This window comes from Neofelis nebulosa, chromosome 9 (assembly GCF_028018385.1).
Source record: "Neofelis nebulosa isolate mNeoNeb1 chromosome 9, mNeoNeb1.pri, whole genome shotgun sequence".
NCBI classification, from domain to species: Eukaryota; Metazoa; Chordata; class Mammalia; order Carnivora; family Felidae; genus Neofelis; species Neofelis nebulosa.
In genome coordinates this window covers 51,201,050-51,217,178 of record NC_080790.1, presented here as the reverse complement: position 1 = coordinate 51,217,178, position 16,129 = coordinate 51,201,050, and the positions used below count along the sequence as shown (strand labels likewise).

General features: G+C 52.4%; 1 protein-coding gene across 7 annotated transcripts in view; it reads right to left on the bottom strand.

Moving 5' to 3' along the window:
- Positions 1–16,129, bottom strand: part of SFXN5 (sideroflexin 5) — a 116,865-nt gene that overhangs the window by 34,410 nt on the left and 66,326 nt on the right. For all 7 annotated transcript variants that reach the window (XM_058683710.1, XM_058683708.1, XM_058683707.1 and 4 more), the window contains one exon: positions 7,031–7,121. In XM_058683710.1, coding sequence (XP_058539693.1) covers positions 7,031–7,121 — 91 coding nt within the window. The remainder of the gene's footprint in view (positions 1–7,030; positions 7,122–16,129) is intronic.

Here is a 16,129-nt window from a genome sequence, read left to right as displayed (position 1 = left end):
TCTAAAACTTACTGAGGTTAAAATGCAGTTTACAGAACAGTATACATGGTATGATCTCATTTGTATTAAATATATATTTATATATGCATATTTATATTATAGATTAAATAGAGATTGCCGCATCTTTAGAGGCTTACTTGAATTTGGAGGGATATACACAAACTTACTTTGGAGAGAGAAGTAGGGTTGTTTAACTTCATAAAGCAATCATGTACTATCAGGAAAATAATAGAACCATTTTTATTTAAAAAAAAAAAAAAAAAAAAAGCATGACTGTGGTAGCCAGGAGACTTGAGCTCCCATTTGGGTCCAGACTGACATTGGACAAAGCTTTCCCCACACTACTTCCTCTGTCTCCTTCCTGTTTTGTGGGTTATATGTGCACACAGTGAACAATTCAAATCTCATAGAAGGGTAAATAACAAAATCAGTCTCCTTCCAACCCTTGACTCTTAGCTTCCCTTTGACCCTCCCCAGAGACGACACTCTAGCCAGGTTCTCATGTCTCTGCCAGATACGGTCTATGTATTTACTAGTGGACACGTATGTACATCACGACCTGAAACACACATACACACACACTCATGCGAATCACACCAGAACACAGCCCCATCCCTGCCTTTAGAGGAGGGATGATTATCAAATAGGGATGGATACCTTAATATTTGCTTCATTTCACGATATTCCCCAATATTCCACCTGAAAAGCATTGCTATATGACACAGTTTTCTTTTAAATAGCTTGAGAATTTGGGGAGAGGTTCACAACCCATACTAAAGTGTCACAAACTCAGGACTGGGAATTTGGGGATTGAAAAATCAGCCTGTAAATAGGTGTAGGCTGACTCTCAAGCTCAGGATCTCTTAATAAAAGATTCCTGCTAACACATTCGTCTGGAAAACTCCCTTTTATCACAGCTGCTTCCTAGCTTGAAATTCTTCAGCGATTGGTTCCCTGTTAACCATAAGATGAAGTCCAACTCTAAGCTAACATCCAAGGTCCCAAAGGCCCTCTGCCCTTCCCTTTCCTCAACAGGCCAGGCCCACCCCAGCCAGTCCCTACTCCTCCCACATTCATAACCCCCCTCTCCTGCCTTGTGCTTCCCACCTTCTCTGCCTCTGGATTCCTCTGCTATCTGGATTTCAGTAATTATGAAATCTCTGAACTGGAAAGCCATTCATTCAATAAGCATTCACTGAGTGCCTACTATATGCCAGGTCCTGGGCAAACTGCCCAGAAACAGGTGACTTGATCACACGTGAGAGCCCCTCACAGCTTTTTGGGCCCGGCTGCTACTTGGACACTTCTCTAACTGAGGGGTCAGGCAGCTCGTTGCAACAACAGACTGTCAGTTTTTCAGAAGATCCTGCTACTTTCGTTGGGCTCCTGCTCATCATGTGTGGAGCATCTCTTGATGTGTGGAGTCCAGAACTAAACAGACTCCTTTGTTCCGGGCCACACCTTGAGCAATCTTAGATCCTGCACCTCTTGCCCATGAATTCACAGTCACTGCCAAGTTGCTGTGCCTGTTCCTTAAACGCAACCCACAGTTACGTATGACCAAGGCAGTTATAACTGAAGGGGACAAGACTGAAGACAGAGCCCCAGGACACACCACTGGAGACTTCCCTCGGGCTAACTACTCATGTCCTCTTGAAACCTGATACACACTGGGGGCCCATGTCATTTCTAGGGCGGCTCACGCTTATGGCACCCAACCCAGCCCACTCATCCTTCCAGATCCAACCCAGAAAGGTTGGAGAACGTGCCCCGGATGACCTGGAAACGTGGCCCATTGGTCATCCACCCTAGGCCTGACAACTAAACGTGTGGAGGACAGTGAAAACGTTACATAACAAAAAAGAACATTCAAGAAACAATTTTAAAAATGAAAAAAAAAAAAAACCCAAACAGAATAAATGTCCAAGCAGCCACAAAATGTGGTCACCGATGTCATTATGGTGGGCCTCCACTATGGGTGCCCAATTTCAAAGACTTTTTATCAAAGCACTCATTTGATCACTGAACAAACCCACACTGAACACTGTGTGCCAGGCATAGCGCGGGCCTGGGGGTTGGGGATGAATGAGTCTTGGGGAGCTCACAGTCTGATAAAGGAGGCAGACTCAGAAAAAAAAACAACAGCAACAAAAAACATGCAATTCCAGGTCACACAAAGGCACACACAGGGTGCTGTGGTCTAGCCCTGATTGGGCCTACCAGGGAGGGCTTCTTGGTGGAGTTGGTGTCTGAGCAGAGAAATGAAGGCAAGAGAAGGCAGAGGATGGGGGCTGAGGTAATGGGAAGCGGAGATTCCAGGCAAACAGGGCCATGTGCAAAGGCCTGGGGCCAGTGAGAGAGGCAGACGGGAGGTTGAAGATTCACCACAGCTCCAAAGGAGTATGGGCAGGGACTAGGTCAAGGAAAGGACAGAGGAGCTGAAGGGCTGCGGACACCACATTATCACTGACCTGGATGGAAGGGACAAATGTCATGAGGCCCAGCCACAGCTGACACAGGTGCACCTCAGGGGATGAGGAACTGAGGAGGTCAGGACCAACCCTCTGGGCTAGGGCACACTGCCGTGGCCACCTCCCGGACGAGGCAAGCAGGGAGGCTTGAACACCAAGGGAAGAATAGTAAAGAAGGAATCAAGGACACCAAGACCCACGTGGCCTGGGGGTGAAGGGGAGCAAGGAGGTGGGGTGAGGGCAGACATGTGAACAGAAGACCTCCCAGACACTGCCCAGACATCCTGAGGAACGGACTCCCTGGTGAACACAGAGATTTTTTCCTGGTGATGAAATCAGCTGTGACATTTAATGCAGGGGACTGCTGTAGACAGTGCAGGAAGAAGGCGTTTCCCGGCAAAGGGATGATGAGGCTGGCATTTTGGCCCATACGCGAAGGTTATCCCCCCCCCAGCCCGTGCAAGGAGTCAGCTGGCAGGTGCTGAGGCTCCGGCTTCCCCTGAGGGAGCTCAAAGCCCACATGGGGGTCTTGTCCCCTGCTGGGTATGGATTCAGTCAAGCAGGTGGGGGTGGGGTGACCTTCAGGGCTTCCTTCCCTGACTCCTGTACACACATACGCAGAGCCCGGTACGGAGATTTGCTTGCCAGGTGGCACCTGGGGATCCCCACCTCTCGGCCCCTGGCTAAAGGCCCTGCCCCACGCATTCCTGATGAAATGTGCCCATTCCTCTCACCAGTGCCCCCTCGCGGCATCCGCGACCTTGCATGCCTCCCGCTGGCCACTCCTGCCAGCTCCCAGCCTAAGGCCTCAAGAGAAGGCTGTTTGTGGGGTCTGCCTGCCCTGGAATGGACTCTGCTCATGGAGACTGGTGGGTGGACCTGGGGGGGGGGGTTGTTTTTCCAGTGCCTCCTCTACTGACCTTTAATTACACTGTTTGCCCAGCTCAAACCATTAACTCCCACCTCACAGCACCCATCAATTAATGGAGGGCCTGCTCCGAGCTGGAGCTCCTGAACACAATTAAGCGTGACAGTCCACAAATAAGAAAGAACTGGAGAATTAATTAAGGTCTAAACAAATTAATTACCAGTCCCCAATCGATTCTGATGCCAGCACACGGGCTCCTGGGCTCACCATCTTTCCTAACATCTCCATGTATAAATAGAAACCGAGATTTCCCACATGATTGCTGCTGTGGACCGGGGCACAGCAAGGCTCTGAAACCACCATGAGGGAGAGAAGGGCTCAGTGAGTGTCCTCAGGGCTTCCCATGTACTCAGCACACATGCGTGCATGTACACACGCACAACCCTAGCTAAAAAACCAGGGTGAACCTGGAGGTGGGGTGCTCCTGGGGGGCGCCTCTGGACCACATGCCTCAGTTTCGCAGCTGCTTGGGTGAGGGGTTATCCAAGTGGGCTTGAAGTAGCCTGGGCTGGGCCTTCAAGGCCTGGGCGGTGGCCAGCTCAGAGAGTCTGAATTTTTTCTTCTGGGAAATGGGGATGGCTCGCCCTGCCTTGGGTCCTCCCAGAGAGACAATGTGGGGAGTGAGAGGCCACAGAGGTATGCTGGGAGAAATGTGGAGAGCTGTGGAGCCCCTACAAACCCAGGGAAGGCCTGCAATGTCTGTCACACATGTTCCAGTGGGAAGGGGCTGAAGTGAGGTCTGGTCCAAAGCCAGAGAGGGGTAAAATCAGTGGAATCAGGTGGGGGAATGAGGTGTCCTGTGCCCAGAGTCTCAGGCCTCTCTCTTGGGCAGCATGGAGGGCCCAGTGAAGAGAGGTATCCTCTCAACCTTCCAGACTGCAGGTTGGAACAGGACAGAACTCACTGGGCAGGGCAGCGGGAAGAAGCAACCGGCTCCTGGGAGCCTCCTTCCCTGAGGGAGGGAGTAGGGATATGGCCTCTGAGCACAGGGCACACAGGCCCTTTCAGGACCCTCCCTCACCATGAAGACCCCCTTCTGCTCTACACACCACCCCCAAGCCCCCACACACATCCCAACAGCCAGGGCTTAATCTGATCACTTCCACTTGCCTCAACCTCCTTCCCGTGAGCACTTATGGCTCTGTGAGTCCTGTCTCCCATCAGGCCAGGGGTTGGAAGGGGCAAAGAACCCTCTACAAGGTAAAGCAAATCCTGAGCAAGCTTCTTGGTGGCCTTAACGATGGCTTGGCCTAGTCTGGTCTAGCCCACCATGGAAAGCAGGGTGAATGCCTGCATGCAGTGAGCCTTACAGAAGATGTCTAAGCCTGAGAACAAGGTGAAGGGTGGCCAAGTGCAGGGTCTGTATGATGGCCCGAGAGGACCAGGGGTTCAAAAGCAGGTGAGGGGCATGCCTGTTCATCTTGCACACCACCGTGTCAACATCTACCCGGGGGGTTAGCAGGTATCCATTTGCAGATGGGCCTGGGAGGGCATCGGGGCCAGGGAAGTGGAAGCCTGCAATGTGGACAAGGAGAGACAGGGGTCAGGGGTGGAAGGGAGGCAGGCACTCAGCTAGGACTCAGGCAGCAGGCCTGAGGAAGCAGCCAGAAAGGATATGCTGCTCTCTGGATCCTGGCAAACTAGGACTATCAGGATTACAAACGGCATTGTGTGCAACCTGTGCAACTGACTAGGGATATATGGGATCTCAAGACAATTTGACAGTGGCTGGACCCGCAGGCTCCTCTTGGATTAAGACAGGAGGAGAATCAGGCTGGAGCCCAAAGAGGGACAGGTCCTAAAGTCTCAGGTGGGCATGACAGATAGGGTCAAACCTGAAAGCAGGGACCCTCCTCCTGAAGGAGCCCCAGAGGTTAAGACCACCCCCAAGGTCATCCAGCAAGATGACTGGCAGAGCAAGGCTGGAACAGGCCCCTGGCAAAGTCCTAGTCTGAAGCTTGGCTCAAGGACAGATTGCATCTCGGCCGAGTCCCAGATCCAGTCCAGTGCAGCTAAGAGCTGCCACCTTCTGAGGCTACACCTGACCCTCCAGCCCAGAATAGCGAGGAACGCAAGATCGGCAGCCTTGTTCACTCAATTAGGCCCCTTAACAAAGTCAGATCTAAAGAGTTATTCCATTAGTGGCCCATGCCAGAAATAGCTGGGAGTTCATTAAAAGTGTGGAGTTGCTAAGCAATTATCTGGGTCAGCTGAGGCTCAGACGGGCAGTTGGTCCTGGGAGTTCATTAGCCTCTGGCCAACGAGGGGGCGGGGGCTGCCAGGCAATGATCTCCCACCTTCTTATGGGGCTCTTTAGGTGCTCCAAAGCACTTTCCTGCGAATGGAAATCTGGTCTGTAATCTCGTTTGGCCCTCCCACAGCTCTGGGCTGCAGGAAGGTCGGTATCAGTGCCCCCATTTTACAGATGGGGAAGCTGAACCCTGGAGGTGAATAATGAGATTGGGACCATGAGCCTGGGTCTGACTCGGGATCTTCAGACTGAGCCTTGGCACCTGGGAGGTGACGGGACCTGACACCACTCCTGGGCCGGCCCCTATCTTTGTCCTCTGGCATCAAATGGGGAACTCGGTATCATGGTTCAAGCGTATACTTCTCTTTAGACGACTAATCACACACTGCTTCGTGCTTCTTTCAGTGTTGTTTCTTTTTAGTTTTTAAAAACATTCTGCTATAGGGCCCTCTCCCCAAACAAAGCATGAGATTCTTAAGAGCCAGGCTGGGCTTGATGAGCTGGCCGGGGGCATCTATTGTGAGCTCAGCGGCTCCAAGACCAGCAAAGACTTAGCTGGAGGCAGCGAAATCCCCTCTACACACACGCACGCACGCACCACAATTACCTGAATATGAATAATACGAGTACGTGGGACTCACTGCTGTCGGCGCAGAGCCCGCTTCAGATCCTCTGTCCCCCATCTCTCTCTGTCCCTCCCCTACTCATGGTCTTTCTCTCTCTCTCTCTCAAAAAAGAAATAAACATTAAAAAAAATAAAGGGATTATATTGGAATACATTGCCAAATATTTTTTCAATTGTGATACAATCATAGCTGTGCTTTTTAACTAACGAATTAAAAAACAAGACCTACCAGTGGATTGAATCAATATCATAATTTTGAGTCAGTGTGGCACATGAACGGTATTTTAAAACCTCTGTAGCAACTGTAACGGGACGTGAAAGTATCCATGATTTCTATTGGTGACAAAGTCACAGCTCTTGCTTGTTACTGTGGTTTGCTGCCTACACTCCCAGTGGAAGGAAATGTTAAATTTCCTTACACTAGCTAGAGGCTAGTGTAGGTATTTTCCCCAGCCAAGTTCATAGGATCCCCTGCGTTCTCTCTACTGGTCCTGTGGGAGACTGGGGCCCCAGGTTAAGAATCCCTGAGCTAAAAGCAGAATCCTGGTCACAGAGCTTGTCAGCAGCGCCCCTGTCACCCTCACTTCTGTCTACACATGTTTTGCTCTAGTTGCCCTCACCAGGAGACCCCCAAGCTCAGAAGAAGTCTGGAAAGGCATCCAGTTCCCCAAGAGCCCTGCAGCCCCACACACCCAGGTGTGACACACACACGCCTGCACACACCCCTGCACACCTCTGCATGGTTCAAGTCTTACCTACAGCGGGGAATGGCACAAATCTCTGGACAAGAAGACGGGTGGCTGGGGTGAACTTGTTGGCTTTCTGAACCAGGACATTAAGGCCCACCTTAGAAAGAGAAAACAGAAAGTTCATGATGCTGCAGCGGCCTGGCCAACTAGGGCAGGGGGGGCAGGCTGGGGCAGGAGCAGAGAGTGAACGGCACTGTCTTCCCCTGAAGTTGTGCCCCAGACCCCAAATCCTCAATGTCATCTGGGGCTGCCGGGCTCCAGGGTCACTAGTCAAAGCACCACTGCCCAGTCATTCCAGTTAACCAGCCCACGAAGAAGAGGGTGAGGGGAAAGTCTCAGCTACACACACACACACACACGCGTGCACGCATGCATGTACCACACACACACACACACACACACACACACACAACCTCTTTTAGGAGGGAAAAAGGAAAGACTGCTGTTAGAAGAACACATAATCTGCAAGTAAATGAAGTGTGGGAACCCTCATTCCCACCTCAGCCTCTAGGAACCCCTTTTCTGAGGCCCTGCTATGGGCTCAGGCACAAGCCTAACCTCGAGAGCTCAGGAGAAGGAGATCCACACACCTGCCCACAGGTGACTGTGGAACTAAGTAGAGCAGCCGAGAGCAGGATGGGGGTGCAGGGGGTGACATCCTGGGCTCACTGCCCTCTTCACGTAGACCCCAGCCCCCTCACGCAGCCTGGGACACTGGGCCCCTGCCTCGCCTTCCCCTTGGGCACTCCCCATTCTATTCCATCCCCCATGCTATCCTCTGTTCTTCTAGAACACGTGGTCCCACCATGTCTACCATAACCAGCTCCTCCCGTGACCTGTGTGAAAAGGTGCCATTTCCTTCACGCAGCTTCCCCACTCCCTCAACACCCCACATTCCCCTTCCGGGAATCCAGTTTACTGCTCCCCAGATGCTATGGGAGCTTTCTGGTCTTGGGGCCTTTGCCCATGCTGGTCCCTGAGACCCGAATGCCTTCCTTCTCTACTCAGTCCACACCTGCTCTTTAAGGCCCGTCTCTGAGCTCCACCTCCAATGACTCACTAACAGTGGGAGTCACTGAACCTTTTTCTGCCTCGGTTTCCTTGTCTGTAAAAAGGGACCATAGTATCTACAACATCCCAGGGCTGTTACAAGAATTTATGTAGGACCTCCTGGGTGGCTCAGGGGGTTGGGCATCCGACTCTTGATTTCAGCTCAGGTCATGATCTCACGGTTGTGGGATCAAGCCCTGTGTCAGCAGGCTCTGTGATGACCACGGAGCCTGTCTGGGATTCTCTCTCTCCTCTCTCTGCCCCCTCCTCCACACGTGTATACACGCATGCGCACTGTCTGTCTCTCTCTCAAAATAAGTAAATAAACTTAAAAAAAAAAGAATGTATGCAAAGTGTTTCGCATTGAGCTTAGAGCATAAAGGGATCTAAATAAATGAAGCTATGTAAAAATGTAAGCTATGTAGGAACGTTGCCTCTCCCAGGCAGGAAGGTGCTCCCTCACATGTCTCCGATCCCTCCTTCCTGCCACTCCGTTCACGGCTCATGGATGTGATGTCCCAGCTGGACAGGGGAGGTGGACCATGCCTTTTTCATGTTTGTGTACCCAGCATTCAGGACAGTGGACGGCATGTAGCTCTTGCTCAATCAACTGGTGACTGAGGAATAAATGCATGAACCAACAAATGAATGGATGGAGATCAGCAAAGGCTGGAAGGGGGGTTTCTTGGAGGGAGGAAAGGTGGGTTAGGCAGGGCAGAGGAAAGAGAATTTTGGTGGGGAAAACAGCACAAGCACAGGCGTGGAGAGAGAAAAGGCTAGACGCATGTGGCCAGACCAGAAGCAGATGTATAGAGGCCACTGCTGCCCCAAACTGAGGCCAGAACCAGACTCTGCCCTGGAGGTCTTTCCTGGGAGGAGGGGCAGCGGCAGCTGCCGCAGGACACCTGGCCAAAGGGGGCCTGGGGAGCCTGCGCTCAGCTCTGGCACACCTGGTCACTAGCAGGCCACCCTGCCCCCACAGCCCTGGCTCTGGCCTCAGCCTTCTGAGTTGTTGGAGAAGATGCAGAGCCTTGGGAAGGCCTCCAGGGCTGCAGGATGACTGCAGCAGTCAAAGCAAGAATGGCACGGTGACCTGGGAAGACAGGAAGTGCCAACCTGTCAGCCCCTGGGTAGCCCAGGACCTCACGGAGCCAGGATGCTCCCGGGCAAACCCAGCTTGGGCTCTTGGGCATCTGGTCTGTATTTGAAGCCTCAAGCTGATCTTCAGAGTCTCATCCTTGTCCTTTCCCTGTCACTTGCTCAAGGGGAGGCTGGGAGGCAGGGAGATGGGCGGCAGCTTGGACACACTTCACTGGTACAGCAGGGCAGGCCAGGGAGCTGCTAGCCTACAGTGGGCCCTGCTCCCCTGCTTCCAGGCTGCCCTGCCACGCAGATGGAACTCACCAAGTCCAGGTCTCCCCAGCTCTCAGCAGTGAGTGACTGTCTATTTCTGTGGTCCCCCCTCCCCCCAAATGCCAGGGAACACGTTCCTACAGAGTGCAGAGTGGGAAAGTCTGGAGGGAGACAGGATGACACAGGTGTTGGTGAAGGAGAAGAGGAGGAAAGGGGCACGGGGAAGTGCCAGGCCGTGTGCTGAGCACATCGCATGAAATACCTAAATTAAATAGGTATGGGGCACCTGGGTGGCTCAGTCAGTTAAGCATCTGACTTCAGCTCAGCTCAGGTCATGATCTTGTGCTTCGTGAGTTCGAGCCCTGCATCAGGCTCTCTGCTGTCCGCACAGAGTCTGCTTCAGATGTTCTGTCCCCCTCTCTCTCTGCCCCTCCCCCCTCAAAAATAAATAAACATTAAAAAAATAAATTACATAGGTATGTTGCTCCTTTTTATAGATTCAAAAAAGTTCAGACAAGTTCCGAGTAGTTAAGTAACTTTACCCAGGGACACACAGCTATTACGGGGCAGGTAAAGCTAGGATTTGAACCCAGGGGTTTGCTAATTCCAAAGCTTTGCTCTTAACTATGCTATTTACTTTCCCTGTAGCTTCCATCTCAATGAGGCATGCTTTAATGTCTAATGTGCCATTTAAAACTTGCTGTTTGCATAGCAAAAGCTGTCCTGAAAAGACCACGGTTGGGGCCTTGGGGCCGGGGCCCAGATGAATGGAAGGCAGCTCCCGTCAGCAAAGACAGAGCCCTTGATCCAGCCCTGCCTGCGCCCCCATCCCAGCTATCAAACAGAAGGTCTAGGTTCAAACTCCAGCTCCACCTCCGACATCCTTTTGGAAAGATGTGGGACGTGTTGGAGGAGTCTTCCAGGAGGCCAGCAGGCAGCTGCGACATTCCCCTGGCAGCCTCTTGGGGGCAGGCAGGGCTGGAGTGTAGTGGGAGGACAAGGAATAGTGGTCACTGGTTGTAACAAACACTCAGACTTGCCCTCAAGCCTCCCTGGCTGGCTGTTTTTCCTTCTGGCTAGGACTGGCACAGTCCAGAGTGAGTGTTTCAGCCTGCCCCCCAACTCTGGGTGGGAGTCCGGGGTAGGGAGGAGGAAAGAAGAGAAACAACAATGCCTGGGTTCCAGATCTCTTCTGGCCTGCCCTTTCCCTGAAGCCCACTGGAGTCTTCCCGACATGCTCATTCCTGAGCATGGCCAGCATGCCTGAGCCAAGGAAGGGGCCGGGGACCAGCAAAGTGGGGAGACGAAGAGCTGGTGAGGTCACCCTGCACACCCACTGATGATGAGCTCGAAAGCAGGAAGGTACAAATAAAGGAGAGTCAAGCAGCCACTTATTCCCGCTCCTGCCACAGCCCCCAACTCAGGCCTTACCGTCCCAGCAGCTAGGATGGCCACAGCCTGGGAAGGAACCAGGGTGGGTTGCAGACCAGGGTTGCGAGCCCGTCTGTTCTGATTCCTCAGGGGCCCTTTGGCCTGAAACATTTGGTGGAGCCCATTAAAATTAAAAAGCCAAGTGGCTGGTGGCTCTGAATGCCAGCTCATTTTCCCTGGCATGGTGGGTCCTGTTTAAGGGAACCAGCTGGCATTAATGGCACACAACTCATCACGAACAGCAGCTAGCGATCAGAAAAATCTGAGCTAATAATCGGGTTTGGGAAAGATAATGAGATATGGAACAATCACTGCTGAGGGTCCCCCAGGGTCTGTTTTAACAGCCTCAAAATAAGCCACAAAATAGAAATTAACCAAACAGGGGCTCCATTTTGGCAGAGAGGAAAACAAACAGGGTGTGGATTTTGCACACGAATTCCCCTTGTGGTCAGCAGACAGGGGTCCTGGGAGGAGCAAGAGCCCAGGAGACCCCGTGGGACATCAGCAATGACCTAAGGAAGCAGCGGACCGTCTCTGGCCACTTCTCTCCAAGCTCTGGCTCCCAGGCCAGTGGATTTGCCACGGGCAGCTGGCAGGAACAGAAGAGAGAAGACTGGCTTCCTGACAATCTCCCAAGGTGGGATAAGGGGCTCTGTGACACAAGATCTCCCACGTCATGAGCTGTACGGCTGATAGCTGTCTCCCTAAGCACCAAGGTCCTCCCCAGGCCACCAGCAGCTTCCTTTCTGTGAGGCCAGCGAGGAGACGCTGGATGGGGCTTGAGCAGTGCAAGCAGGCTGTGTCCTCCACAAACCTACAACCCCTTGCAGGATGCCTTTATCTGGAGAGGCTTCAGGTGCTCCCCTTTCACACTCCCAGGATGAAGGTTCCCTTGCTCCTCCTCACCTACACCCTGTCCTGTCCCACTGTTAGCAGCTCCTCCTGCCCCAAACCCAGAAGTCTTCCTGGATAGGAGCCTCTCCCTTCCCAGATGTAACTCGGCATTCAGGGCTACCTGTCCTGTCTCCCGGGTATCCTGAATGCAACCACTTCTCTCTGTTCCTGTCGCTTACCTTCAGCACCCATCTCTTCTCCTTGGACAACTGCCCACCTCCTAACTCGGCTCCCTGCTTCTGCTCTTGCTCCCTCCCATCAGCTCCCTACACAGCAGCCAGAACGATCTTCTAAAAATGGGTATCAATTCGCTTTAGCCTTTCAGTGGCTTCTCACTGCAGATAGAGACCCACAGGGCACCCCCCGCCCACCCCCGCTTGCAAGGCTCCAGCCACCTGCCTTTGCCCTGCTCCTCCCCTGAGCCAACTCTCTCTCTCCTCTCCCTCCCTCACTCCCCCCACCACCTCTCTCCTCGGGGCCTTCAAGCACGGCCCTCCCTTGGCCTCCTCCCTTTTCAGCTTAAATGTCAGACAGCCCTCCTCTTCACTCAGGGCTCCCCTTTTTACAGTTTCTCACAGAACCCGGACCTCTTCCTTCCCTGCACCTATCACAGTCTCAAAGTGTATATTGATTTTCCTCCTTAAAAGGTTGGGAATCAAGGTGATACATGTATATTATTTAAAACTGAATAGCACAGAAATATTTTTACCTGTGGCCTCTTTACTAAATATCCATCTCTCCCAGTAGGCCCTAAGTACTGGGTACAGGGCCTGTGTCTCCCTTACTCCTCACTGAATTCCTGCTGCCTGGGGAAATGAGTAGGTGCTTAATAAATATTCTAGAATGAATCATGTGAGTGATTTCTGAGGCAGGAAAAAAAGAGCCGCAAGGGAGATCTGCCTTGTGCAGTCACTGCTAGCAAACAACTGCAGTGCTAAACGTTGCACACACAGGACCGAGTTCACCTGAGCAGACGGCTCGTCACTCTGCCAGGAGGAGGGGCCTGGAAGGGGTGGCCCCAAGGCCGTGAAGGTTTCTGGGAAAGGGGATGCCTGACTGAGACCTGAAGGGTAAGTAGGAAGCAACCAGATAAGGAACGAGGAGGCTCAGTAGAGCGTCAGGGGCATGAAATACCGGGTTGTCTGTAGCCAGCTGTGGACTCTAATAGCGCCTGTAAGGGGATCCAAGGGGCCCTGGAGAACAATGGAGAAGAGGGCATGCCTGAAAGGAGAGATGGCACGAGATTCCGAAATCAGATCTACTCTTGGGTGGTGGGTGATAATGTAACGAGATGGTTAGGAGGTGGTGGAGCAAGGACCTGGGCAGGTCGAAGAATCTTTGAGGTGCCAAAAATGCCCAGCAGAGGGCGCTCGTTGTGGAATAAACTCTTGGCAACCAAGCGGATCCCATGACCCTCTGTGGAGGTCAACTGTCCTGCAACCCCAGACAGCCTCTTGCTTGGTGACAGGCTCAGGAGCAAAGGGCCAAGGTGACTGAGACAGAGTCATACACAGGCTGAAAGACCAATCAGCTTCACCTGCTTCTGAGAGGGTTGTTTGCCAGCAACAGAGACCAATCCTGATCCCTGAACCATGTCCTGTAGGGACCTGTTGGCCACCTGCTAGAAAACCAGTTACATCAGACCCCTTACACGTAGGAAGGGACACAACTTGTCCTCCCCAGAATAGAATAGATGCAGAACCCATATTCACGTTGGACTCACCACTGCCAATATCACCATCTGCAGGCTTCTGGAAAACTTCAGATTCTGCTACAGGGTCCATGTAATGGGCCCTCCAACCCGAAAGCCAATCACAGGAAAGCAGTGAGTTAACATTCTGGTCTTGGATTCTCAGGCTAATGGTCCCTACCTCCATTAGGCCCAGAGAAAGACAGCAAAGTTATAAGTACACCCTGGATCACAGAGAACATCCTTAAGTATACCCTCAACTACAGAGAACACTCTAAGGTACACCCTGGATCATAGGGAACATTCAAGGTGCATTCTTGACCACAGAGAACACTCTGAGGTAAAGGTTGAATCACAGGGAACACTCTGAGGTACACCTTGGATCACAGAGAACACCCTGAGGTATACTCTTTACCACAGAACTCTGAGGTACACTCTGGACCAAGAGAACACTCTGAGGTACACCCTGGACCACAGGGAACACCCTGAGGTACACCCTGGACCAAGAGAACACCCTGAGGTACACCCTGGATCACAGAGAACACTCTGAGGTACACCCTGGACCAAGAGAGCACCCTGAGGTACACCCTGGACCACAGAGAACACTCTGAGGTACACCCTCAACCACAAAGAACACTCTGAAGTATGCCTTCCACCACAGAACCAGCCAGACTTGGTTCTTGCAGGAGGCGGAACAAGGAGCCTCTGGACCAGGGACAAATATATGCCACTGGCTCAACTTTGGCCAGAAAACATAGGTTCAGGAACCAAGTATGAAGTTGGATAGTGGGTTTAACCCCATTACACCTAAGGAGCCTTTCAAAAATTTTCTTCCAGTCCCCACTGTTCTCCAGGTACGTGGGGGCAGACTTATCTGCCAGGAGGCATGGCTACAGTTCCTTTAAACTGGAAGCCAAGAACATTGTTTGGCTCTTTCCTCCACCTTAGGCCACAACTGGGAACAGGAAGAAAATGGTGTCTTTGTATTAGCAGAATAGTGTACGATTAAGCCTGTGTTTGAGTCCTGGTTCTGTCACTGGTTTCACCTCTGTGCTTCAGTGTCCTCATCAATACAACTGAGAAGGGCACCTAAGCAGTACTGGCACACTGAAGGCATTCCAGAAGTGTTAGGCATTACGACCATTGTGATTATTTGCCACTCTGATACTGGGACATGGAGCTCCCAGTAGGCAATGGGAACTGGGAGGGGGAGGGGTTCAGCCCAGGAACCTCCTGGGACACCTCCTTGCACTCCAATATCTAGTAAAGGTAAACAGACAACCACTGTATCCTGTTCAGAAAGAACCCCTCAGGACCCAGACCCTTTGGGAATGGAGAACAGCAATTCCCCAAGAGGGAAAGAGCTCAGCCACCTAAGACGTGGCTGAAGGTGAGGGGTTTGAGAGCCAGGCGTGAAGTGTCTCTCATGTACCAAACAGCTCCTGACCAGCATGGAGGACTTCAGCCCTGAGCCTTCCTCTCCAGCCACAGGTCCATTCTCACCAGGGCCTGATGTCCATGATGGGGGTCATCTGCTGGGCTTACCGCCCCGCCATGACTTCTCTTCCAGCCCACTCTGCCCGCCCTCCCCGCAACGCCCCAGGTCCCTGAGTCCAGCCAGCGCTGCCGGCGTGGCCCCCTAACTCCTGAGTAGGCGCTCCCAGTGTTTCACAAGCGGCTCTGCTACTCCTCAGTTCATTGCCACCTCATCCCTATCACTTCCGGAGTCCATCACAGTCTCATTTTCCTGAATGCCTCTCCACATGCTGTGCCCTCTACCGGGAACCCTCAACCCTGCCTTCGGCTCTCTCCGGTCTGTCCTGAAGAGTCGGCCTTGTGTGACTTGGGGGGCCTCTTCCCTACTTACCACCACACCCAAGGGTCACCTTCATCAGAATTCTGGTTCTACCACAGAATATCCTCAGCTTTCCCTCTCCTCGTCTTGAAGGACAACATACCAATCGGAGTGACCCCCTCGCACCTACCAACTGCCTGCCATATACACTCCCCTGAAGGGAGTGAGTAGGTCTCACTCTTGTGTAGCCAGGGCCCGAGGGGGGCTGACCACAGAAATGCTCAACATGAACCCCCAAATTCAAATACAGTGAGGAATGACAGAGGCTTCCTTTGTTAAAAGACAGCAAACTGTTAGATTTCAAAAATAACTTAAGACAAAATTTCTTTTTTATTCTCGAGCAAGAAGCCAGACATTGCCAAATCTATTTAGAGAGTTCACCAAAAGGCTGCTACCCCTGCACTGGTGGTCCTGTAACCAGCATGAGACTTCATTTGGGGGGCCGTGCAAACTGGGGGCCCTTGATTCAGGGGGGTGCTGGCCAAGGTCAGGGCTCTGGCTCTTCTGAGGGAGAGGAAAGGTCCAGGGAGGAGACTGGACTCTCAGGGCCTAGCCTCCACTCCAGCTTGTCCTTAGTCCCTGGGATTTGCCCTCAGCCTGTCAGCACCCCCATCCACGCCGCCTGCTTGTAGGGACTCGTTTTAATTAATGCCAGAGCTGGGCCAACCACTGGGGCCGTGACACTTGTTTGCAGGTCTTCTCCTCCTAACAGGTTCTCCCTGGGAGGGGATTTGTCACTAATTGAAGCAGAGATCAGTTAATGAGGCCGCGGGCCCAGGGTTCCAGAGAACAAGGGAAAGGAAAATAAAATAAAGCCTCTTTCTTTGGAGGT